Source organism: Pleurodeles waltl, chromosome 6, assembly GCF_031143425.1.
Source record: "Pleurodeles waltl isolate 20211129_DDA chromosome 6, aPleWal1.hap1.20221129, whole genome shotgun sequence".
Lineage (NCBI taxonomy): Eukaryota > Metazoa > Chordata > Amphibia > Caudata > Salamandridae > Pleurodeles > Pleurodeles waltl.
Genome location: NC_090445.1, coordinates 329,333,799 through 329,360,583, shown reverse-complemented (window position 1 = coordinate 329,360,583; position 26,785 = coordinate 329,333,799). Strand labels below are relative to the sequence as shown.

Genomic DNA, 26,785 nt, shown 5'->3' with positions numbered 1-26,785 from the left:
CAGTACATAGACACACACAGCTCTGCCAGTGCACCTCCGTGCTGTCCTGTAGCGCCCCTGCTCTCCTAGTACATAGACACACACACACACAGCTCTGCCAGTGCACCTCCGTGCTGTCCTGTAGCGCCCCTGCTCTCCCAGTACATAGACACACACACACACAGCTCTGCCAGTGCACCTCCGTGCTGTCCTGTAGCGCCCCTGCTCTCCTAGTACATAGACACACACACACACAGCTCTGCCAGTGCACCTCCGTGCTGTCCTGTAGCGCCCCTGCTCTCCTAGTACATAGACACACACACACACACAGCTCTGCCAGTGCACCTCTGTGCCGTCCTGTAGCACCCCTGCTCTCCATGTACAAGGACACACACGCATACAGCTCTGCCAGTGCACCTCCGTGCTGTCCTATAGTACCCTTGCTCTCCCAGTACATAGACACACACAGCTCTGCCAGTGCACCTCCGTGCTGTCCTGTAGCACCCCTGCTCTCCCAGTACATAGACACACACATACAGCTCTGCCAGTGCACCTCCGTGCTGTTCTGTAGCGCCCCTGCTCTCCCAGTACATAGACACACACATAATGCTCTACCAGTGCACCTCCGTGCCGTCCTGTAGCGCCCCTGCTCTCCCAGTATATAGACGCACACACACAGCTCTGCCAATGCACCTCCGTGCCGTCCTGTAGCGCCCCTGCTCTCCCAGTACATAGACGCACACACACAGCTCTACCAGTGCACCTCCATGCCGTCCTGTAGCGCCCCTGCTCTCCCAGTACATAGACGCACACACACAGCTCTGCCAATGCACCTCCGTGCTGTCCTGTAGCACCCCTGCTCTCCATGTACAAGGACACACACGCATACAGCTCTGCCAGTGCACCTCCGTGCTGTCCTGTAGCGCCCCTGCTCTCCCAGTACATAGACGCACACATACAGCTCTGCCAGTGCACCTCCGTGCCGTCCTGTAGCGCCCCTGCTCTCCCAGTACATAGACGCACACATACAGCTCTGCCAGTGCACCTCCGTGCCGTCCTGTAGCGCCCCTGCTCTTCCAGTACATAGACACACACACACAGCTCTGCCAGTGCACCTCCGTGCCGTCCTGTAGCACCCCTGCTCTCCCAGTACATATACACACACATACAGCTCTGCCAGTTCACCGCTGTGCCGTCCTGTAGCACCCAGTACCTCTGCTCTTCCAGTACATAGACACACACACACAGCTCTACCAATGCACCTCCGTGCCGTCCTGTAGCACCCCTGCTCTCCCAGTACATATACACACACACACAGCTCTGCCAGTTCACCGCTGTGCCGTCCTGTAGCACCCAGTACCTCTGCTCTTCCAGTACAGAGAGACACCCGCGTACAGCTCCTCTAGTACCCAGTACCTCTGCTCTTCCAGTACAGAGAGACACACGCGTACAGCTCTGCCAATGCACACCAGAGCTGCCCTGTACCACCTCATACCTCTTGTTCTCCTGGACAAGGTCATGCGCGCTCACAGCTCGGCCAGCGCCCCCTGGTGTCGTTCTACAGCACTCAGACTCCTGGGTCCCAGAGTACACAAATGCTGTTCTGCCAAGGTACCTCAATCTGACCCAAAGCAAAGCTGCCTTTCCAAGAGTAGGAACCACAGCTCTGCCAGTCCACCAATTTTCAGACAGACAGACACACACACAAAGATGCTCGACCAATGCGCCCCAGTCTGACCTGCAGCATCCCTTCACCAGTACCAGCGCACACACACTGCCAGAGCCCACTGGACTCTTATAAACGCCACAGGAAGAGAAGGTAGATTTTGGCAGACTACCCAAGAGACCTCTTCAGAGCTATGCGACACGAACGTCACTTTATAATCTTAAAACCTGGCCGCAGAAAGCACATTTAGCCAGAGGCGCTCGCCCAAACAGGATGGACATACAGTGGGTGAGATTGTATCCAAAACTGGACAATGGATTTACCTGCCCAGGAATTGTTAATAACTACTTATAATTAGTGATCAGAAAACGCTTAGCAAAACGAACGCCTCTCGTGCTAAGAACTCGGAGCCAAGAGCAGTTGCATGCTTCACCCCAGCCACGTGTGGGTGCCCCAAGTCCCCGTTCCAATGTGTGATCTTGTAGCGGACCCGCAAGTCGCGCCTCCAGAGCCAGTGTTTAGCACACAGTTGCGAACCCCGCAGGCAGAGAGACACGGTGTCCCAACAATGGTAGCAGAACGTGAATTCCGGAAGCTCGTCGCCTGCCCTGAACACATGCAGCCAGGGCCGCATTCCTGACATAGACTGTGTACTCAGACCCCAAAACAACTCAGAGGCCGCCTGGCACACTCCGCTGCGATAGAAAGGGCACAGAACCCAGCTGTCCGTATCTGCCCATATCTGATACCCCGACATGTGCAGTAGCCTGTATGACTCAGAGCACAGCTGTCAGGGGGGGGGCAAGTAACTGTGACACCTCCAGTAGCTAGAGGCACTCTATACGCTGCCAGTTTACCTCCTTCTAACAATGTTACAAGCGAGTCTACAAGTTTGAGGATGCAGCATGCTATTGGTTAACCATACATCAATATACATAAATAGTTGCACTGGACAGCTATTTTGTTTGTAAAAAATAAGTGCTTTGAAGTGTATTTCTTAGTTGAATAATGCTTCTAAATCTTTACCTTGTGCGGGCGTGTTTCTTAAAAAAATTACCTTTGTAAGTTGTTTGACTGATGTAATTTAAGTTTGTAATTAACATAAAGAAACCATTGGGCAGCTTGTTTACTGTTGGCTGTGGGTCCGTTTACTGCCCTTGAGAGCGCATTCTGCCTGCCTGCGGTTTCCTCTAGTGTGATGCTAACACGTGGTGCTCTTGTGTGACCTGGAGCCCTGGACTTGGTGTTTCATCCACCAAGGGCTTCTCCCCTTCAGAACACTGGTATCCTCCGGGTGTTGTCTCTCTTCCCCTTAATTCCTGTTTTACCCTTACATAGGGTCAGGTCCACCCCGGGCCTTTCCTACAACTTCTGTTATGCTGACAGTTTTTCCTCTGGCTCCCTTCCCTTATACATGTCAATTTCTCTCTTTAATAAAAACAGCATCTCCCTTGCTCTGGCCCAGCGGTCGATGGTAATCAGGATGGGGGTCTATGCTCCTCTGACGGCTTGGGTCTCAGTTCACATGTGAATCTGGTTCTTCTCGTCCTCAAAAACCTGTCTCTTCCGCACCCAAAGAATTATTCTTTCCTCTTCCCTTGAGTTTTCGCTTTTTGCCTGTGGGCCTGAGCTTGCCTGGCCTTTCTTTACAACATCCACACTCCCAGGCCTAAGGTCTCCCCTCAGGGCACATCACCTCCCTCCAGGAGCAACCCTCTCCTAGGTCACCTAGGCTCTCCCCTCTCTGGTCTTCCACTTGGCTCTTATCGGCACCTCCCTCAAGAACTTGCCCACTCATAGTTCATCTGCTAACTCACAGAAGCTCTCCCCTCTGTGGAGTTCCCCTTGGCCTCTCTGGACTTCCCCTGGGCTCTCTCCTCAGAAGCCGCCCTCTCATAAGTCATCTGTTTACCCTCAGAGGCTCTCCCCTCTCCGGACTTCCCATTGGCTCGTCTCAGGACCTCCCTCCAGAACCTGCCCTCTCATAGGTCATCTGAACCCTCAGAGGCTCTCTCCTCTCTGGACTTCCCCTTCGCTCTCTTCTCAGCACTTCTCCCATCCCCATGACAGAGAAGACACTCACATCGGTGGCCAGCAGCTCCTCCGCGTCGTCGATAGAAGCCACTGTTGTTTCACCCTGCGAGATGTAGGCGTAGTCGTAGGGGTTATTGGTGACGAGCATTATGTCTGAAGGAAGAGAAGAGATGTTAGCAAAGGAGGAGGCCACATAGTAGTGTAGACATCATTCCTATGTAATACAACAGAGAGAACTGCACTTTTGGGACCTATTATAAGCGAGAGTAATCCCATCAAGGAGTCTGTTTGAGGGGAAAGTGATAACTTCTGGTAAACACTTAGATATCAAAAAGAGGTAATATCAAAACATTTTGTTACCCAGCAGCTCAGGCTTCTTATTTGAGAGGATCTGGTAGAAAATGTGGTAGTTCCGTTCGGATTTCAGCTGAAAAATGCAGCGAGACTTCTCTAGGAGATCTGAGAAGAAAGAAGAGCAATAAGTAGCGTCGCTCCACAGAAGAGACAAGGCTGTAGAAGTAAGGAGAGCACGAGACAACTTTTTCACTAGAGCAGCTGCTCAATGTATCCCTGGGCCTTTGAAAAGGTGTTTGATGACCTCCACTCTTTGCTGTATCATATCCGTCTCTGACAGCCGCTGGAAATCATTGCATCTGTGCTCTACCTAACATGGCAGCCAAGCATTATTTGTCCTACTACTACAGATGTGTGATCACTTCCTGTCTAGGCCACACCCTGCGCCTCTTACTTTAGCTTGCATCAGGTGGAAGACCGCTTCCTCTCTAGTCTTCACAAAAATGGCGGTTAGACATCTTCCTGTCACTTAATTACTGGTCAATGTCCAGTCTGCTCTGACTGCTGTGAAGTTTTAGGTCCATTACAAGGGGCGTTCGACTACCTTCTGCATTAAAAATCATCACCATGTTCTGTTAGCTTCGTAAAAGTGTGTGTCTGAGTGTGTGTGTGAAAGAGCGAGAGAGAGAACGGGTGAGTGAGTGAAAGTGTGTGTGCCTAGTGACAGTTTTTCAGTCTCTCCATATAGGACGTGACCGAGAACCATGCTTAACTCCCTCTGTGGTCACCCCCTTCACCCTCTATAACTCACAGGTCTCGATGTCTGCAGACGCCAACTTTCCAGAGGCTCCAAAATGGATGCGGATGAACTTGCCCTGAATGTGGAAATAGTTGGATGAGAGACAAGTAACACAGAGTGGTACAGAAAGTGAGAAAAGGGAGGTGGAGAGGCAACAAGAAGTGGTGGTGGAGCATCAAGGGAGAAAGAGATGGACGAAAAAGTTGTAAACAAGGATAGAGAGGAGGGACATAAAAACAAGCAAACATGGGGAACGGTTCGGGGAGCAAGGGATAAGGTGGCAGAGGGTAGGAAAAGAGGGAGTTGGGGGAAAGATGGAGAGAAAAAGAAGTAAAGTGAGAGAAAGCAAATAAAATGGAATTTGGGTTTTCAATATAATTTCAATAAGTTTTAATACAACAAACTGTTACCTGTCAGTTTCAGACCAATAACCCTCCGTTCTCCTACACACACATACCCTTTCTCCCCTTCCACTCAGTGCAACAGCGACAATCTCATTCATAGGGTGCACAGGATCAGGAGATACTCACAAATCGAGACGAGTTGTCATTTCGGAGGGTTTTGGCGTTCCCGAAGGCTTCTAACGCAGGGTTAGCTTGGATGACTTGATCTTCCAAGGTACCCTGAACAGGAATGAGCGACTTCAGTTTATAAATCACGAGGGTTAGGGTGAGCGGGTTAGGGAGGAGAGGTTAGGTCTGGAGACAGGTGGCTGTGAGTTAGGTGGGATGGGCTCTAAAGAGGTGAGATTGACCATGGGTTAGGTGAAAAAAGGTTAGGCGGTGAGATGGTTAGATGGGAAAGGCAACTGGATGAGAAAATGACATGCTGGAAAGGGGTTTGGGTGGTGAGAGAATAAGGTGGATGGAGAGATGAACCGACGAGGAACTGTAAAGCGCGTTTGATTGGTGAGAGAATGAGTTGTATGGAGAGATGGATAGGGTTACATGAAGAGGTGCCTCAGAGGCCTCGTAGATGCACAAACCTTGCCAGTGCTGCTGGTTCCCTTCTTACGGTCGCCAATCGCTGCAATCACAGCAAAGTACTGAATGACCCTCTTTGTGTTCACAGTCTTCCCAGCACCGGATTCTCCACTGCGAGGGAGGAAGTGGAACAGGTGAGTCAACAATAGGGGTGGAAGGGAAACAGACAGAGACCAAGAAAAAGACAGAGAGAGAGAGCAAGCAAGGGGAGTGGTATATATATATATATATACATATATATATATATATACACACACACATACACACACACACACAGACCCATGTATACATCCATATAGAGAGGAGAAACAGCGAGAAAGCAGACAGGACGACAGAGAGAGATAGGTGAGAACAGATAGCGCCAAACGACATGTGGGTCTAAGTGCTGGCACTCTTGTTGAAGAAGGAAAGGAAAGACAGCTAAGGAGCTAAGGGAAGAAAAAGATTGGCTGAGAAGATGGCCGGGGGTACTCACGTGATCAGGATGGACTGATTTTCTCTGTCTGTAAATAGAAAAGGAGAGGTTACAGAAAAGACAGAAGCATTGTAAGCTCCTTTAATGAACTGCACCCAGTGTAGGAGAGTCTTTCACTGCTGGCCCACGGTGCGAGGGGCTCTGGATAATGGTTAACACAGTCTGTGCTGTGACCAGACTCCCTGTAAGCTAGTGTCCTGTAGGGAACACACTAGGAAGGTCCAGTGACAAGATCCAACATGAACCATGACACACAACACCGGAAGCACTATAGTGTAGTCAGCATGCTGCACGCTACCACTCTTCTTTTTCATACCACAATGACTACCACTCAATTGCCATTGTTACCAAGTGTGTTGAAAGGGTGGCTTCACGAATCATTCTAGGTTTAGGAAAAGTATTATAATATGGTACAAAAAGCTGTGAGATAAAGGAAGGACACTAAGTCGACAAGTGTCTGCTCCGTTTATTTGCTGCCCTCTGCTGTGTACACATCACATGCCTCCAATCGTCTTCTGCCACCCTCTTGTCACCCGGAGATCGAGGGGTTGTTAAGGAAACGACGTGGTGAGGTCTCTGTCCTTAAAACCAAACAGTAGTATGTATTCAAAAGGGCCTGGCCTGCTATGTTGGATTCATCAGACATCACTAATGCACGATGACAGACATCACAAGAAACATCTGTGTAAGGTGTAAGCAAAAGGACAGAAATGAGATACTGGATTGCAAGGCTGGCAAATACTTGGTAATGGGTTAAAACACTACTATAATCACCGCAATATTTTAATTCGGTACACCATAAAGAGACTAGAAAACTCAGGACACACTGGTTGTGCCGACCAGAAGCAAGCATGGGTGCAATCATCCACAGGTCTAAGTCATCGCTGGGATCCCTTGCGCAGGCGTGTGGGTTGGTCTGTTCTGGAGTTGTGTAGCCCCTTACCTGTCAGCATGTACTGATAGGCATTATCGGAGATGGAGAAGATGTGGGGTGGAGCCTCCGATCGCTTCTTGCCCCGGTAAGCACCGACCACCTCCTGCTTGTACACGGGCAGCAACTTGTAGGGGTTTATGGTCACACAGAAGAGCCCGGAGTATGTCTGTGAAGAGAGAGGAAAGAAAGATAACCACCTATGCCTCCTCTGTGCACATTGCCCCAAATAAACATGGCACCCTCCAGCAAGATGTGACTCAGACAGGCACACCCGACAGACTTCTGTGAAATCATACACACGGTCTTTATCCCATTTCTTTCTCTTTTTTTTATCAGGATCTGGGTAGAGTACCTTCTTTCATGAGAAGCAGCAGGCTACATAAACCGAACTCAAGTCAGATGCAGTGGGCTCACAATTCTGCATACTTTGTTTCATGAGTCCACCTGAGCCCAGTGTGGTTGTCCTTGGGAAAGTGCTTCATACCCTCTCACTCAGTAAGTGGGTGAATGATTCTGTGAATGTGTAATCCAGGACTCTAGAGCTCGCTGGAAGCATCCATAGAGGCGGCCGGTAATAACCTGCACCCCCGCATCTTAAACTAAACTTGTGTTGCTAGAATGTTAATTTGAGTTTCTTTTCTTAGATTTCTTATCACTGTTTTGCGAGAGGTGAGTGAAGCCAAAAACAATCTCAGACCTGCTCATTTCTCTTAAATGGGTATAATAGAGCAAGGCATAGAGTACTAAGAAATATACAGTGAAATTACTGACCAGTTCTTTCAGTGGTTCCATGAAAAATAGAAGAGCAGTACCTTGTATAGTGCAGGGAGGGTAAATCCCTCGCCTTACTGGGCACACAGTCAACACCTCAAATCTGAAGTACCCCTTTTAGAAGTAATTATTCTAGAAATATGACAGTATTATTTGTCACTTCCAGCCACCAACCCACATTGTGTGGTGTCTTCTACGTTTCAGCCTCAATGTTAGATAGAGTGATCCTCAATATATCTATATTTTTAATGTAGCCATTTTGTCAGTTTGTTTCTGCTGCGTGTTACTGCTTTCTTCCTCATAGTCATAAAATTTAGCTTCGGGCAAAGCTTTGTTTTGGGAAATTAAGCTTTTTGACAATCCATCTCCTGTCAAAGACATCACCCACCCGCCCAACGAAAGACAGTACGATCCAACCTTGGAGATGAGTTCATATCTACTAGAAATAGCACAGACCGATAAGGTGATGTGCTATCCAAAGAAAAGAGGCATGAGCCAGTCCAGCATGTGCTCCCCCTGAAGCTGTCACCCCAGGACAGATTTATTGCCGAGACTGCAACAGGTTCTCCTTTAAGGTCATCAGACTGAAAACATGAAGTTTGATCAAGTCTTGAACACAGTCTATTCCAACAGTGCTGCATCGGTGTTGAAGTATTTTCTAGGGAAGCAACACTAGGAAAAATGGCTTAATTGTCCTCTTGGCTGAACTGCCCTTTGAGGCACTCTCCCTACAGTTAGATGGTATCAAGCAGGACAGTATGTGTGGGCGGGGGGTACTGTTTGGGCTCTGTAATGGGCCTGTTGATTAGTCTGGTCTGGGGGGGTGGGGGGGGAGGGCGGTTCATGTCTGGTGGGTTGTTGGGGGTTGCAGAGGCTACTGAGGTACTCACGTAGATCATCCAGGATGCATAGCGCTCTTTGAGGTTATACAGCACGGCGGGCTCGTTGAGAAAGGTCAGCATGGCCATGTCCTCGATCTTGTCGAACTTTGGAGGATTCTGCTGCATGACCTGGCTGTCCTTCACGGTGACTGTCTGTAAGAAGAGAGACAGGTGACCCGGGGACAAGAGAGACTGTATCATTGCTTTGGACTATGTACAGAGCTTGGCTGCCTTTGATCTAGGTTTGAGCTACACAAATATCACATACGTACATATATCCATCAATACTTACACAAGTTTAGTGAGAGACCACAGACTCCTTAGAACCGTAACAAACAATTTCGATGACCAACATGACTTAAAACACACTTCAAAGGCTAGTGGAACATTTTGGCACAAAAAAAACTCTCTGTCGTGTGCACAGACTACATTGATCTTTTCAAATATGATGGTGAGTTCTGCTTGTAACTCAAACTAATCTTACATAAGCTAAGCAACGTATGCACCTAATAATAATATACAGGAACATAACTTACACAGTTAGACACTGGAAAACCAGAGAAGGCTATTCCAGGTTCTCAGGCTACAGGGGCACGAATGGTCCTGGGCCACTGGCAGAGAAGGGCACCACACCATGTGTGACCTTCAGGAGGGCAGCTTTAGTGTATCACTCCTACCCTACAACTTAACTTACTACACTGAAAATCAACCAGGGGCAATATATCCAAAGACTGGAGTCTTTAAGGAATGGTACAACTTCTACAGGCTACATTGAGAAAGATTTCCCACCTGGCAAAGCCAGGCCATGTCCCAGTATGCTGCGCTGAACTCCGGGGCAAGACTCACCACCAAAGAAAGAAAACAAAGGCTATTTTAAGGGGCAAACCTTTCCAAACAAAAAAAGTGAATTCTGAAACCCTCAGCGTTTCAGGAGGGAGGGTTCATTACCCTACTCCCTACACAGCATTGTTATAGACTTGTGGACTTGCAGCTTTCAAAGACTCCAGGTCTTGAAAACCAAGGACAGTCACTTAGCTGACTGGATATGTTAGCCTTAAGTCCGGCTCACTAGAAAAATGCGCTTGGAATGGAAAGTATTGAGCAACATCTAGACAAGATAAGCGGACAGTAGATGTCCCTTGTCACATCCCAGGTCAGAGTGGTGGAGCCGCTGTGTAAATATATGGCACTGCCCCTAGACCTAGAGGACCCAAACACTGAGAGAATGAGAGAAGAGGATGAGAGGTCCTTAGTAAGTGAGAAGAAGGGGAAAGGAGACTAAGAGAAAAGGAAGAGAGGCTCACATTGAGGAAGAACACTGAGAAAAGTAGTGACATGAATGAGAAAAGAGGATGAGAGGTCCAGGGTGAGGTAGGAGAAGGGGAAAAGGAATTGGGGGAAGAGGATTAGAGGCTACCAGTGAGTTAGAAGAGGGGGAAAGAAGTGAGGAGAATTAGAGAAGACAAAAAAGAGATTTACTGTATATCTTTAAAAATGGTCGGGCAAACACAGAAACATGAAGAAAAAGAATTATAAAAAATAGGTAAAAGAGGCAAACGGAGGGGCACCTTATCATACTTGTGAAAGCTCTTCTTTATACAGGTCTTTGCACGTTCCCAGAATCAAATGTATAGGGAGGCTGCTGAAACACTGCATAGGCTTCACCTTGTTGTGGCCTTTTTTCTCACTGTGGCCATCTCCTTTCCCTAGTACACCCCACTGCTGTGATCCTCCTGTTTTACCCTTTCCAAAATCGGCCCCTTCCAGTTGCCTAGCAAGGCCACAGGGAGTTGCAAGCATGAAAAATGTGCCCAAGTGCCATCTGGCTCTGCAGCAAAGGGTAGACATGAATGGTATCTATTAGGCCCCTAACATCTCTGGACCCTGGGTCACAGCATCTGCTTGGACCACTGATAGCTACATCTGCCGTCCGTCCATTGCCAGGGACCCTCACTTAGCCATTGCCTTTGCACCTTGCTGTAGATATGCCCCATTCCTTTAGTCCTTACCTTGCCAGTTTCGGTCTCAGCAGTAACCTTGTCACCTTCCCGGCTGGTGATTTTGGCCTTCACATACTCATCCTTTTCATCGGGCACAAAGACGTCCTTCTTCATGTCAAAGGGTCGCGTCTGCATTTCCAAGCGCTCTTTGTCCGACTTGCGGAGGAAAGGGGCCGCAGCACCAAACACGGCCATTTCTGCGTCACCCATGATGGAGTCTGCACACAGAATGAAGTGATAAGCTTTATGCACTCTTATAAACATACATTTCTGCAATTACCCTCTCTTCTAAATGGTTTGGGTAAGTGACATTCTGCAATGAGTGGCCCGAGGTTACACAAATTCAACTAATTTGAGACTCCGTGGGCTCTTGTGACTCTCATTCATCCCATAAACTCTGTAGACCTTTTCCTGCAGGTACGTGCATGTATGTGGAAGACTCCATGGTCCGCCCTCACCTGTGTATACTAGTCGAGGACGGAGGCAAAACCCGCTGAACTTTAATAGCACTCAAATCTGAGGTCTGAAGTGAGTGCTGAGCCTGGGCACTGCCTGGACTGAGGCTTCATGGTGCTATGGCCTAAGTTACACCAAGCATGCAATGGGAAACAAGATGAACTATATATCCCAGAGTGCCATGAACTCTCTCCGGATTTGCAATGGCGGTGACATAGTGATCCACTGAGTTTTAGAGTGTTTTTTGCTAGAGAGTCACTGCACTCAGTTGCTGCAAGCCGGACCCTGTTGCCAGGAGTTGGCTACATCCGGCCTGCATTCTAGAATGGTTCAGAACTTTATATTCAGAGAAGAATACTGAACATCAACAGATATTGAGGGATATATTTACTAAAATGTCTTGCAATGCAATGTGTTGTGTTGCTTGACAGGAAGAGAGTAGGTCAGCGCTATATCTACGGAGGTAAGGTACTGTCCTCTGTCCCCAGCTCTGGTGCACACTCAAGCTGCCAGCGCCTCGCACACATTTGGACCCTAGTGCAAGGCTGAGCGTTGATGTCCTGCCTAGGGTGTGTACTGGACGGGTTACCTTTCAGTACAAAATACAATGCTTAGACTAACTTTTAAACATCTTCCTACTTTGTATGTGTGCTGTTCGGTGCAACACACAAGCAAAGTAGCGAAGATTAAAGAAATAAAACCGCTTCTCCTCGATAACACCAATGCCAAAACTGTGTTACTTTCTGTTGCAAACCCCTGTCTACTTTTATTAGTAGATAGGTTTTGCATCAAGAATCATAGGTGGTTGCATGGGAACGCTAATGAACGACCCATGGAACGACACCTTTATTCTAAGCAATGTTTGCTTTACTTTTACGTGACTCCAGTGCAAAACAAGTTTTAATTAAATAGACTGTGCCAATTTGTATCATTTTTGTGATGCAAAGCGGGCGCAAAGTGTTAGTAAGTTACACCCAAGAATTTAGATTATGAAATGAACTCTATGTTGGAGCCATCTTGTTTGTGAAAACGAACTGTATACTGGAGTGATTTTGTTTGGGTTACAAACTGTACACTAGAGTTATCTTGTTTAGAAGTATCTGCTCTATACTGGACCCATCCTTCGGGAACACGGACTGTCTTGTTCAGGCTACTTCGCTTGACTCACGTATGGAATTAAGATGATGAACTATGTGAGAAAAAAATTATTCAAATCACAGCCTTCATTTTAACCTTCTGAAGCTCAAAGAAATAATACAGTTGTCAGTGACGTCAGATAGTCCGTTATGCAGAGATTGTCACATTATATCTACAGCCCTGCAGTGCAGCTTGAGTCCGGCAGAAAGAATAGGAGAGGTGAAAATACCCAGTGTCTCTGTTTCTCTTCTCAGGCCCATTTACCCTTTCGCCCAACCTCCTGGTGACGGCCTTCACGTGCTTTGTGCGGACATCAGTGGCTTCTGCCAAGGCCGGGCGCTAGAACTGTTCATTTTACATCTTGATTACCAGGTTAGTGTAACCTTGACAGCATGTGTGGTTTTTGGTTCGGGGACACCTACGGTATCTACGGGCCATATGTTGTGACGCAAAAATGTATTACTAGCCCCATGTGCTAGTTTTATGTGCCCGCGCCCCCGCACCAATACATAAGTGTGAAATATTGAGCTCTTTCTTGACTGTGGTGGATACTGATGGTGGTTGCAACTGATCTAGTAAGTAGGGGCAGAGGCCTTTTTACATCTCCCATTGGCAGAGGTGTCCCATGAACGTTTCTGGTACAATCCATAGGTGTCCTATAAGTGAGATCATTCCTTTCTACTGTGACTGTATTTCCAGTGGTGTGCATGCTTATAGGGTGAATGGCACCTTCTGCAAGGACACATTGCATGTCACAGAGGACCGTGGAGTCCTACATGCATCACGGTAAAGCAATTCTAACTTCCACATTGCTTAGGTCACCCCAGAGGTACTAGTTATTATGCAGCACAGGAACACCACGCAGTGCAGGGCTGCAGAAGATGGCAGGTGTGTGGGCGAGCTGTACTGTTAGGTTGAGATCCTTCCTATAGAAGAGGACAGCACAACCTGAACAGGCAGAAATAGAGGAGCCACAGACGTTGGCCCACTTTGTGGTGTCTCGGGGCTCCTTGCTGTGGCGTTCTGGATATTCCTCAAACCGTTGAATAATTTACTCATGAACGAAGGTCTGGGGCTAACTAATCGAGGGGACCCTTTTTCATGCTGGACGCAGACCAGTCCAGTGTGTTCCCGAGCACCAGAAAACCAGGAGCAGGACTGAGTGCTTTTAAGCAATATGCCCTAAAAACTATGACTCTCACGGGTGCCAATAGTGAGGGGCCCCTGGGAATCCAAACGTTTGGTAGGCACCAGCTGGAACCATAACATAAAATAGTTGGGTCTCGTAAGAACTGACCACCCCAGTGACTAGAGATGCTGTCCAGTCTTCACTTTGCCAATCAGAATCTTCCTTTAAATTTACCAGGGCTCTCTGTCTTTCACAAATCCACACCCTGAAACCACACAAGGACACAGAGGCTCAAGCGAGCACCATGCAAGAAATCTCTCTTGAAAGAATTCTCACACTTTTACTCACCTTATCTGGGAGGAGGATGAGAGGGAAGAGACAGCGAGGGAGGAGGCGATGCCTAGGGAACCCCTGCAGGAAAGAGACAGGTTGAGTCAGATGAGATATGAAACTGAACAGAAGAGTTTTCGAGTGAAGACATGAACGCACGCATGTAACATCCCCTCAGTGACGACATGATTACACTCATCATGAACAAAGCCAAAATGAAGACATGAACACACGCATGTAACACCCCCTCAGTGACGACAAGACTACGCTCATCATGAACAAAGTCAAAGTGAAGACACGAGCAGACCCAATAGATGTGACACACTACCACAGACACTGAGCGGGGGCATGAGCGCACCCTGTGCAACAGCCACTGAGAGAAGACATAAGCAGGCTCATCTCTGCAGCTTGTGCTTGAGCACATAGGCACATTCAGTATAACCATGCCTGGGCGAGGATATGGACATGTTTCATTTAACAGCACAGTCGTGACGTCATGAGCACTCATTATGCAACAGCCACTGAGAGAAGCCATAAGCAGGCTCATCTCTGAAGCCTCTGCTTGAGCACACAGGCACATTCAGCATAACCATGCCTGGGCGAGGATATGGACATGTTTCATTTAACAGCACAGTCGTGACGTCATGAGCACTCATTATGCAACAGCCACTGAGAGAAGCCATAAGCAGGCTCATCTCTGAAGCCTCTGCTTGAGCACACAGGCACATTCCGTATAACGATGCCTGAGTGAGGGCATAGACATATTTCATTTAACAGCACATGGGTGACGTCATGAGCACACTCAATATAACCACCAGTGAATGAAGACATAAGCAGGCTTATCTTTGCAGTCCAACCACTTGGGCATCAGAACACTTAATGTACTTGCTCCTGAGTGATGACATCAGTGCACTCAATATACCAGGTCCTGAGGAAGCCATGAGCATTCTCAACTCAACATTCCCTACGTGATGACATTAGTACACTCATTATACCAGCCCCTGAGTGTGGGCATGAGCATTCTGAGCTTCATCAGTACACCATCCCTGAGCGAAGCCATGAGCATACTCATGTACCAGCCCCTGAGTGATGACGTGAGCACACTCAGAGAAGCAGCCCGAGGTAATACACAAGTCAACTCATCATCTCCTTCTAAGTGACGGCACCAACACATTGATGTCCACTGACCCCACCGTTTCCTTATACCACTCACACCAAACACCACATTAACCTCACTTGTGCCCACACGTGCACCCAGGCACTACACATTCTGTGCTCCTCTTGCATTACCGAGAGTGCAGTCAAAATAACTGAAGACACTGAATCACACCACATTACACTACTGGGGTAATGGCACAAACATGCATCTTCAACTCTGCAAACCTGAGAATTTTGGTGGAAAGCCTTAAAGTCAGACCCACTGTGCAGCAAATTAAGTTTTTTTTTTTTTTTTTACGTTAGTTTATTTATATACAGTGAATGAGTGAAGTGATCCCCAATTACTATGCCTCGCAGTGCCTTGTGTAGACATCAACTCTGTTTTTGTGTTGGGCAATCCTGCAGAGACTCTCCATTGAGGGATTTCATTTTTTAACCACGTTGGTGCAAATTGGTGCTTTGGGGCCTCAAGAAGATGTTCTGTAAAAGTGGGGTGCTGCAACCTTCCACCCCAATCCCTGTGAATGTAGTGTGTGCAGTGGGTTGTCACACTGTGGTGATTTGTAGTGGAGGTCCTCTGCCTAACATGGGTTAGTAATGGCAGCATTGTTGTGAAGGGGTAATTTATCTTGTGTTATTCCAAACAACCTAGGTGGGTGGGTTACAGAGTCATTCTTCTGATCCTCGTTTCGGGTGTGCTGATTCTGATTTAGGTTCACATGGAAACGTGCTTTGAGCTCTTGCTCCCTCATGTCAATGCAATTGGAACAGCTCTATCCCAATCTTGCACTCTTTCTGTCTGTTGTTCTTAAAGACAACATTACTGGGTTGTGCCTAGCATTCCTGGTCCACAAGTGAGCAATGGTATGATCTGTCTGTCCCTGTGTATTCCTGTCCTCTTGTTTTCCTTGTCCACCTGAGTATTCTCTCAGGTTCTCTTTTCTCAAAGCCTCTGTTCCTTGGTTCTCCGTCCCATAAAAGTCCTTGTCCTGGGGGTTCTCTATATCAGTCTTCTAAGGACAGACAAATTGACAGAGAGACAGAAAAGGACCAAGGAGTCAAACACCTGCGAGTCGGAGGGTCAATGGAAACCCTGTGGCGCAATGAAGGTGAGGGCCGGCATGAACCGGATGAGGTATGATCCCGCCGTGCCCTCATGGCGGCCGCACCACCATCCTGTCTCCTCCGCTCCATCGGGGAGGTGGAGCATGTGTGTGTGGGATAGGTGCTGAAAGATGGTAAAATATGCCTGAGAAGGGTGAAGCCAGAGGAAACGCTGGGGGAGGTCTGTAGCAGTCCTTACTTGCGAATCTATCATCTGACCTGTGTATAGATGATAAAGACTAATTGCACCATCTAGTAGCTGGTTCCTTCCGAAATCAGGTATGTTTCACACATACACAGGGACAGATCAGTAGAAAAAGCACAGCTCTCCTGTCTGTACCCAGTGAGGGTTAGAACTGCTTACTATGACATGTGAAAGATTACTGACATCACTGAACCAGATGAGGAGTAGCTCTGTTGCTGGCACTCAGCACAATATCAATCAGAAGAGCAAATGAATGATCTGCCAGAGGCGAGGGACAGCTTGGCTGTCTATGGCAAGTTAAAGATATCTGTGCTGCCTACAGCAAGTGAGAGGTAGCTCTGCTGTATGTGACATGTGTGAGACAGATATGATGTATTCAATGATTCAGAAAGGTCAGCACACGTAGGGCAATAAGAACATTGCTGGCTATGAAAGTTGTGGTATTCTCTGCTGTCTCTAAGTGGTACTTCAGATGGCTGACACCCCTGGTGATATCCCACAACCAGACACGAGAAGTCAGGTTTCAGAAGGGGCATGGATAATGAGAACAAGAATACACACCCCACATATAAAGACAAACTAGGGAACAAGTAAATACACACCTATTCTGGAGAAAATAGCCTCATGATAAGACAACACATCAAACTAGAGATCTGAACACAGACACTGGTTGAGACTCATCAAAATTGACACCCACAGGAGAACCCTCTGGTATACAGACATGCACACAAGGACACATACACAAATACAGACAGGCAGACACACAGAGAAACACAAAGTTAGCCATAAAACATGCCAACACATATGAACAAGATTAGACAACCAAAGGCAGAGACAATCAGACATAAACACACAGACGGCCAAGCATACAGACACTGTACATACATTACATACATATGTTATGTTCATTTGTAAAGCGCACTGTCAGCCACAAGGGTATCATTCCGCTGAGCAGGTGTGTGCCTCTCGCTGCCTATGGTAGGTTAGTTAATAGAAAACCCAGGTCTTCAGCTTCTTGTGGAATTCAAGAAGAGAGGATGAGGCTCTAATGTGGAGTTGGAGGTTGTATCAATCTTCAGGAGTGATGGAACAGAACGCTCGTCCTCCTGATCTGGTTCTGTGTACACGCAGGATGTGCACGAGTAGGAGTCCTGCAGAGTGGAGATGTGACTACTCTTGTAGGTAAGGGCTGAGGGCAGACAAACACCTTCGTACTAACATGTCACCCTCAGGCATAGGCACACAAACGCATACATCACATGCTCACAAACGCACATAAATACATCAAACAAGCATGTAAATGGACCCCCACTCTATACATCCTACTGACACACAAATAACACACATAGGCCCAAATTGATGCAGAGATCGATAGAGACACACCTACAGAAACACACCCACATAACCAGTGATAGTGGAAAAAGTAATGCACAAAAAAAACACACAAAATATGTCCAGAAACAGGCACATATGCATGCCCCCCTACACACAGTCACAGACAAATCCATACAAAAATAAACACTAAAACACCCACACACATAAAGGCATACACACAAACACCACGCATGCAAGCATACATACAAACACACACAGACAGACAGACACACATACACACACATACCTGGAGCTGTGCAGGGAGATGTGATAGGCAGTTGGTGAAGGACTTGCCCTTTTATACCTGGTGACTCGGCCCCCGCCCCGTCTCACACCCCTAGGTCAGGATTCCAGTGCTCCGAGGCCCCTCCTGTCCCATTATCGCCTCTGAGGGGAACAATTGGAGCCGGCGTCATTGTTCTGGCACGGTGCTGACAGACAACAGGTTCAAGGCAGATAGGGTCCGAAATACCCGCATACCAGGAGCGCCGCAGAGGACCAGCCGGGGAGGGCATCTGTGGAAGAGGAGAGCTGCAGAGGCGAGAGACAGAAGGAGAATACAATGAGCACAGAGGGAAAGAAAGAGGGCTCTCTCAGTGCCAGAAGGGAGAGAAAAGCAAACGGCAGTAGGGACAGAAAAATAAGAGGGGAAATAAGGAGAGAAAAATAAGAAATGCCACAGGCGATTCGGTAAACTAGATACAATTAGGAATCACAACTGACTGTGGGTCAAGAACAATAGAGAAAAAAACAATGGGCAGGACTATAGAGCCCCATTAATGAGAACAATAAAGGCAAACAATGGGGAAAGAAAAGGGACACAGTGGTGGAGAACTGCAAGAAGGACAATGAGGTAAGAACGAAAGACTGTGAGAGACTGTGAAGAGAGAAAAGGAGACAGAGAGGATGATCGATAAAGACTATAAGAGACAGAACAACAGAGACAGAGGAAAGAAAAATAGAAACTAGGGCAATGGGGAATACAACATGGCGGGACAATTAGGAGAGAAACAGAGATACACAACAGAAAAAAATCAACATGATCTACAGAAACCGGGCACAGAGGCCGAAGTTTCACATGAACCAGAGAAACAGGTTACATAGGCTGTGATACTAGAGAATCAGAGAATCAAGGCCTAAATATTACAGATAAAATACAAGGAAAAAGTCAAAGCTTCTACAGGAAAAGAAAAGTACAGAACAGGGGCTGAGCGACTATGGTGAACAGAAGTCGAGCTCCTAAAAAAAACAATAACGAGAAAGAGGCTGAACTAGAGTAACTAAGGAAACAAAGACACACATAGTCTGAACTCACACCTGAATTATAGCGGGAAGAAACCAAGTAGACGATTTAGAGTTTGGCAGATGAAGTAGTTTCTGTATAGATGGCAAAGGACATTACCTCCGCCATCCAGAGGGTTCTCTACTCACCAAATTGAGAGATGTCCACCGGCCCAGCGGACAACTCTGTACATCGAAAAGGGATTGCCATTACCACAGTTCCTTTCAATGTGTAACAATTTTGGTGTATGTCTGTGGTCAGTTTTGACAGACATACATACAACTTTTCTGAAACTTTTTGATTTTCAAAACAAACTCTCAAAGTGAGAGCATGTTATTTAAACACAAAGAACTAATTAGCCCCACACACTTAAGATAAGAGTTTTAGAGTTTTTGTGTGTGTGTGTGGGGGGGGGGAAGGGTGGGAGAGATCATAATCATTTTTTCCTGCCCCTTGCCTGGAGGTTATGGGCAGCAAAAAAAAACGTTACTTCGTCCACTCTACATTGGTTGGACAGCGTTGTGTCCTTCCTCTGAAGGTCCCTACCCCGTCGGCCCATCAGAGGAAGGTTTGTGTTGATGGAACTGACAGGGGCTCCGTCGACAGAAACCTGGCAGTCCGCCTTACCCTAATTGTGAAAAAAGATGGATTGGGGTCAGTGCTTAATTTGTAAATAAAAACGTGCTGGTGCCCAAAGCCCTCCTCTTAAACATGCAGCTTCTGCAAAATGTGCAAACACAGAATACTAAGGCAGCATAATCCTGAAGTCATCTAAGGCATCTTCAATCCATTTAAAGCCACGTCCTGCCCCTTCAGCTCACTCTTGCAGCTTTCTGCTTTCTCCCATTGTGACGCTTTTACGTTTTTCTCTTCCTCCGTCTTTCCCATATGTGTCTTTTGCTCGCAGTAAATGCTTGAGGCAGAAAAATAAGGGCCTGCCCTCAAAAGTAAGTGCCAGTGCTCCGCACCAGAAACAACAAGCACAAATTAAGCACTGATTGGGGTACAGCCCGAGCAATTGCCAGTGGCCGAGATTAATTCAAGCATTTCATCCATCACCTTATTGTTTTTGCATTTGACATCCTAAATGCCCCAGGTATGCCTAGATGTGGGTCCCGGGATCACTGTGACACTGGAGCCAAGCTATTGCTGAAGAGTCCTAACTAAGGCAAAACTGGTCCTAGGTTGCTTGTGTTCCAGTTCAGGGAGGACCTGGCCTGGCAGTTCAAGCTGGACTGTTCCATGAGGAGCAGGGTCAAGAATGATTTGCATATGGCAGGATCTGAACTGAGGTGGGGGGAAAACAATGGATTTTGATTCAGTCCTCAGTGACTTCCATTGGTGGAGATTAATTCAAGCATTTGATCTATTACCTTGTTGTTTTTGCATTTGATGCCCTAAGTAAGCTGGGTATGTCCAGATGTGGGACCCTGGCTCACTGTGTCATTGGAAACAAGCTATGCCTGGCTAAAGAGCTCTAACTAGAGAGAAACCGGTCCTAGCTTTCTTGAGTTTCAGTTTGGGGAGGGCCTGAGCTGGCAGTTCGGACTGGACTGTTCCCACAAGGAGCAGCATGGCTGGGTCTGAACTGAGATGGCTTGGTGGGTGAACATAAATGGATTTGGATGCAGCCCTGAATGATTGCCAGTAGCTGAGATTAATTCAAGCATTTCATCCACTACCTCGTTTTAGCATTTGACACCCTAAGTTCCCTGGGTATGCCTAGACATAGGTACCGGGCTCAGTGGGCCACTGGGATCAAGCTATACCTGCCTTAAGAGCTCTAACTAAGGCAAAATCGGTCCAAGGTTGTGTGTGTTCCAGTTGAGGGGGGACCTGGCCTGGCAGTTCAGGCTGCACTGTTCCCATGAGGAGCAGGTTCAAGACTGATTTGCATACGACTGGGTCCGAAATGAGGTTGTGGGTAAAAAACGATGGATTGGGATGCAGCCCAAGCGATTGCCGGTGGCTAAGATTAATTCAAGCATTTCATCCATCACCTTGTTAATTTTTCATTTGACACCCTAAGGATGCCGGGTGTGCCCAGATGTGTGTCCCAGGCTTACTGTGTCACTGGTCCTAGGTTGCTTGAGTTCCAGTCCTACGAGGACCTGACGTGGCAGTTCGGGCTGGACTGTTCTAATGAGGAGAAGGGTCAAGACTGATTTGCACAGGCTGGGTCCGAACTGAGGTGGCATGGTGGGTGAAAAAAAATTATTTGGATGAGGCCCTGAGCGATTGCCTGTGGCTGAGATTAATTTAGGCATTTCATTTATCATGTTGTTTTTGGATTTGACACCCTAAGTGCACCAAGTACCAGACGTGGGTCTCGGACTTACTGTGCCACTGGAACCAAGCTATACCTGGCTAAAGAGCCCTAACTAGGCCAAAACCAGTACTACATTGCTTGTGTTTGAGTTCAGGGAGGACCTGGCCTGACAGTTTGAGCTGGACTGTTCCCATGAGGAGCAGGGTCAAGATTGATCTGCATATGACTGGGTCCGAACTGAGGTGGCATGGTGGGCAAAAACTGATGGATTGGGATGCAGCCCCAAGCGATTGCCAGTGGCTGAGATTGGTTCAAGCATTTCATCCAACAACTTGTTTTTGCAACTCTAAATGAGTAAGGGGGAATGGGGATTGATGATTTTGAAGGCAGTTTACTACATCATGTTTTTGACGCAGTACCTTGTTTGCCAAACTTTAAATCAGACCCCAAGTGCCTAAAGAAATAAGCACTGACAAAATCAATGTCTTATCTTTTCCATTTGCTTCTGACTGTGGTGTATAGGGTTGGGCTGCTGTGCAGCATTGTAAAAATAAATTTAAAAAATGGTGCGAAGGTGGTCGTGTCATTCCAATAATGGTCATATGCACCAGACTGCATGCGCGTGCCAGCAAAATGACGCAAGTTCTATTCGCTTTCATTCTTTCTTTATCAATCCAAGATTGATAAAGACTTTGATTAGCAAATAAAAAATGAGGATTTTTTAGAGTGAAAGTAAAAATGTAAAAAAAGTACTGGGGGTGATGGGTGGTTCAGGTAACAGAGGAGTGTGTTTTGTATTGGAGTGGCATGGATTGGGGTGGTGTGAGTGGAATGGATTGGAGTGAGGGGCCTTGGGTAGCAGTGGACTTGATTGGAGAGGGGTAGATTGGAATGGGTGGATTGGCTGAATTGGATTGGAGTGGTGTAGGTTGTATTGGAGTAGGGTGGGTTGGATTGGAATGGAATGGGGAGAGATGGATTGCAGTGGGGTGGGTTGGAATGGGTAGGTTGGGCTGGAGTGGGTTGAATTGCGGTGGGGTGGATCGGACTGGAGTGGGAGGATCAGACTGGAGTGGAGTGGATTGGAGTGGGGTGGAGTGGATTGGGGTGAGGTACATTGGATTGGAGTGGGGTAGATGAATGAGCTGGATTCAGGTGGATTGGATTGGTGTGGGTGGATAAGTGTGGGGTCAACTGGAATGTAGTTGGGTGGATTGTGATGGATTGGACTGGGATGAATTGTGATGGAGTGGGGTGGATTGGAGTGGGGCGGATTGGAGTGAGGCAGACTGTTTTGGATTGGAGTGGGTTGTTTGTGATTGAAGTGGGGCAAAGTGGAGTGGGGCAGGTTGGAGTGGGACAGATTGTTTTGGAATAAAGTAGGGTGGACTTAAGTGGGGCAGAATGGAGTGGGGCGAAGTGGAGTGGGGCAGACTTGGGTGGGGTGGTTTGGATTGGGACAAATTGTTTTGAATTGGAGTGGGGCAGACTAGAGTGAGGCAGATTGTTTTGGATTGGAGTGGGGCAGATTGGAGAGGGGCAAATTGTATTAGGGTGGTTTGGAGTGGGGCAGGGTGGAGTGGACTGGAGTGGGGTGGATTGGATTGGATTCGGTTGGTGTGGGGTGAAATGGATGGAAGTATGGCGAATTGCATGGGAGTGGAGTGGATTATAGTAGGGTGAATTGGGATGGAGTGGGGTGGCCTGGATTGGGGTGAGGTGGAGTGGATTGGAGTAGGGCATATTGTTTTGTGCTGGAGTCGGGCAGATTGGAGTGGGGCAGATTGGAATGGGACAGATTGTTTTGGATTGTAGTGGGGCAGATTCAAGTGCGATAGGTTGTTTTGGATTGTAGTGGGGCAGATTAGAGTGTGGTGGATTGGAGTGGAGCACAATGTTTTTGATTAAAGTGGGGCAGATTGGAGTGGGGGAGATTGTTTTGAATAGGAGTGGGGCAGATAGTTTTGGATTGCAGTGGAGTAGATTATTTTGGATCGGAGTGCAGCAGACTTCAGTGGGGCAGATTGATTTGGGTTGGGCAGCTTAGAGTGGGCCAGATTGTTTTAGGCTGGAGTGGGGCAGATTGTTTTGGAGTGGAGAAGATTGGAGTGGGGTATATGAGAGAGGGCATATTGTTTTGGATTGGAGTGGGGCATATTGAAGTCGGGCAGATTGTTTTGTATTTCAGTGGGGCAGATTGTTTTGGAATGATGTAGATTTTTTGGGATTTGAGTGGGTTGAACTGGAGTGGGGCAGATTAGACTGGGTTAGGAGGATTTGAGTGGGGTGGGGTGGATTGGTGTGGGGCGGATTGTATTGGAGTGGATTGGAGAGGGGTGTATTGCGATGTACTGCACAATTATGTGTTAAAGCATCATTTCAGAAATTACACATAATAAAGAAACAAGGTCGCTTTGCAATATTCAGAACTAGATAATCATCATCTTTTGAGAACAGCACCCGCGAGCAGAAACAAAAGAAAACATGAGAGCAAAGTGAGAAAAGACAACTTGGCAAAATAAAAGAAAGCTAGCTGTAAAAAATATAACTTTTCAATTTTGTTTGTACTGCTGGCACATTTTTGACAGTCACACATCTTCTGTTTGCAGGGCATTAAAGTTAAAAAGGGAAAAGTAGTACCTCAATCATGCTGGGAGCAGCAGACAGTCACTGATTAAGTTGAATCAATCAGTGCTTGGTTCCTGCTCCAAGGACAGAAAGGAAATGATACCAGGCCTCCAGTGACGAATTACGAGGCTGTAAAGAAGAGTACCAGGCAAGCCAACAAATTGTAAGAGACATGTGGGCTCCAAGCCCTTTACTGTACACAACACAGTCCCACAAGTGAGACGCATGTTCTAGCGCATGCACTGGCAGGCTCGATCCTAGAAAAAACTTGAAGGAGATGGGCTCCAACAAGAGAAACAGAAGAAACGCGGACCAAACGTGAAGTTGAATTCAAAGTAACACGGTGAAGGGGGTCTGAAAGGCAAAGGTTTACCCCTCCCCAACCCCATTGTTGGGTGGGTAGTGCCGTCCAGAGGACTGCAAGGACCTGATTGGGCAGGAATAGCGTGAAGGTTGAGCAATAGGGGTTAAGGATGAGTGAAACGTTAGTTGGATCCCCTTTTATACTTGAAAGGTGACAGAGTGACGGTGCGGGAGGCATTAGGCAGTTTTTAGGCCCGCCTTCGACTTAACATGGGGAGGGTGTGTGGGGAACAATGTTTTATCTGAGATGGGTCAGGTGTTCAAAAACGGGGCTACATTTTGTAAAGATGTTTGACTCTGATTGTCATGTGATCTGTTACGAGGTGCTGCAGGAGGTTTTATGGTTAAAAACAGTTGAATCACATTTTGGAGCGGCAAAAGTACTTGACGGTGGGTGCTATGGGTGGAAGGGGAGGGAAAATTGACACTTGGAATATATAGACAGGAAGTTGAAAGTTTAGAACATTAATTAAAGCAACTTGAAGATGCAGGTAACGGTGAGGTGAAATTCAGGTGAGAGGAGGAGGTTTTGGGGCTGTTATTTATGAGCGGGAGTGAGTGAGGGTGTAGATCCCACTAATATATAGTGAAGTATTCTTTTAGTTTCTACGGCTCACGCCAGGAGTGATAGTGCGCAAATGCGCCCCCTGCTTCATTTGCGCGCTTTTCCAAACACTTAGTCGACAAAGTAGTTTATGGTCCGGTTCTAGAGGGTGGGCCATGCGCTCCCAAGATAGGCCCCGTGGCCGACTCAAAGCCTGATTAATGTGAACGTGTGAACGATTTTGGCATAGCAAGAAAAGTAACTGAAAATGCTCACACCGCCAGGATAGATAATCTAGTAGTAGTTTTTTTTAAATTTTCTTTCTTTTGTGACGCTATTCCTAATTGATGGTGAGGGAGCTATGCGGCCGCGGAACAAAAAACAAATTATGCGGCAGGGTTGACTAAATTAAGCAGCAAGAAAAGGTGAATTACGTGGTGTAATGTGGCATAATTTGTGATAGTAAAACTGTATCATTTTAACATGTTTACACATCCTGTTGTTTACATTTTTGCCAAGACAGTTAACACTCTTGCAAACGGTTACACCTTGTTAGTTCCAATTTAACACAAAATACAGCAACAGGCAACTGAAAGGTAACCAGTCAACTTTTGTGGAGGGCCTGTGTAGCAACATGTGTATCTGTGTTTTTAGTAACGTTTGATCCGTTTGATCTATAAACAACTTTTTATGTTAAAGTCTGCAAATTATGCAGCAGAGGATAGGTTAGGTGACAAATGTGGCAAGTCAATTAATTATGCAGAATAGCTACAGAGGCAGGTACACATAATTCCAATGGTTCTGACTATGACACTGTATTAGGCAAAAAAAGACTGACAAGGGCAAGGTTTGGACTCTTTTTAAGTGAAAGTTTCACTAATACAACACAGATACAGAACGGAAAGGAGCAGTGTCAGTCCCCATTATACAAAGAAAAGCACTAGCAACAATTCCATAGCAGCACAGGCAACATGTGCTTCCCCCTGTCCTGCCTACTCGGAGTCTTCCAATGTAATGTAGATAGAAGTGACTGCATTTATTCTCTCCAAACAGCTGCCCTCATTTTGTCACATGAATAGAAATGGATTGTAGCCTGGACCACTAGAATGTTACAATTCTGCAGCCACATCATTTTACACGTATTTATGGATGTGTTACATTTGCTATATAATCCCTTATCTGCTGCATAATTTGCTGTTTCTAACTAAAAGCAATCTTAAACAGATCAAAAGTTACTAAAAACGCAGTGACATGTTGCTGCACAGTGGAAGGCCCTTTGGTTTGTCAGCTACTTATTGTTGTAGTTGCTTTTAAAACTGGTTGTTATCATTTGAAACCTTCTTTCCAGACAGTGTTAACTTGTGTAAAAAGTGACAAAATAATAAATTAGTTCAACCTGCTTTGGGTATCTGGGATTCGGTTCCAGGGCAGTGACTGCAGTTTCAGTGATGCCCATGTGGAAACGATTTTTCTTACAAAAAAGTGACAAAGTCCCTTTCTGAAGTGGGACCTAAAAACCTTGATTAAACTTTTCGTCTGCCAGACTTTCACCAGGACGGATCCACTTGGTGTATCTAACACGAGTTCCATCGCGGTTGTCCTCAAGTTGCACCTAGGCGTTGGAAACTGGCACCTTGTGCAGTATCCCCCCATACTTTTTGCCTGGTTTCTGGATGCAACTTGGATTGGAGTGCACTGGGATCCTGCTAACCAGGTTCCTAGGGCCAGTGTTCTTTCCCTAAAGATTGCAAAGGTAATTTTCAACATCTTTAGCTGCCACTATAAGTCCCTAGGGAATGGTACTTCGGTACCCAGGGCACGGGGTACTAAGGGTAGGCCCATGAGGGCTGCATCACTGTTTGTGCCACCCTCTAGGGCCATGCATTCAGATGCACCCAGCACTGCCATTGCAGGCTGAGTGTCCTGGTGCAATCCTAAAATGCAAACTCGACATGGCACACTGCCTGTGTGCCCTGTCCACTACACACTG

The 26,785-nt window shown here is 47.0% G+C and overlaps 1 protein-coding gene and 1 long non-coding RNA gene across 2 annotated transcripts in view; one reads left to right on the top strand and one right to left on the bottom strand.

Annotated features, from left to right (window-relative positions):
- LOC138299692 (myosin-7) overlaps positions 1–13,974 on the bottom strand; it is a 50,783-nt gene extending 36,809 nt beyond the window's left edge. The window contains exons 1-10 of the mRNA XM_069238181.1: positions 13,887–13,974; positions 10,826–11,034; positions 8,826–8,969; positions 7,174–7,330; positions 6,231–6,258; positions 5,758–5,866; positions 5,303–5,395; positions 4,785–4,848; positions 4,040–4,138; positions 3,729–3,832 (exon numbers count right to left, since the gene is read on the bottom strand). Coding sequence (XP_069094282.1) covers positions 3,729–3,832; positions 4,040–4,138; positions 4,785–4,848; positions 5,303–5,395; positions 5,758–5,866; positions 6,231–6,258; positions 7,174–7,330; positions 8,826–8,969; positions 10,826–11,026 — 999 coding nt within the window. The 5' untranslated portion in view covers positions 11,027–11,034; positions 13,887–13,974. The remainder of the gene's footprint in view (positions 1–3,728; positions 3,833–4,039; positions 4,139–4,784; positions 4,849–5,302; positions 5,396–5,757; positions 5,867–6,230; positions 6,259–7,173; positions 7,331–8,825; positions 8,970–10,825; positions 11,035–13,886) is intronic.
- Positions 1–26,785, top strand: part of LOC138299693 (uncharacterized) — a 331,880-nt gene that overhangs the window by 170,156 nt on the left and 134,939 nt on the right. The window lies entirely within an intron of this gene.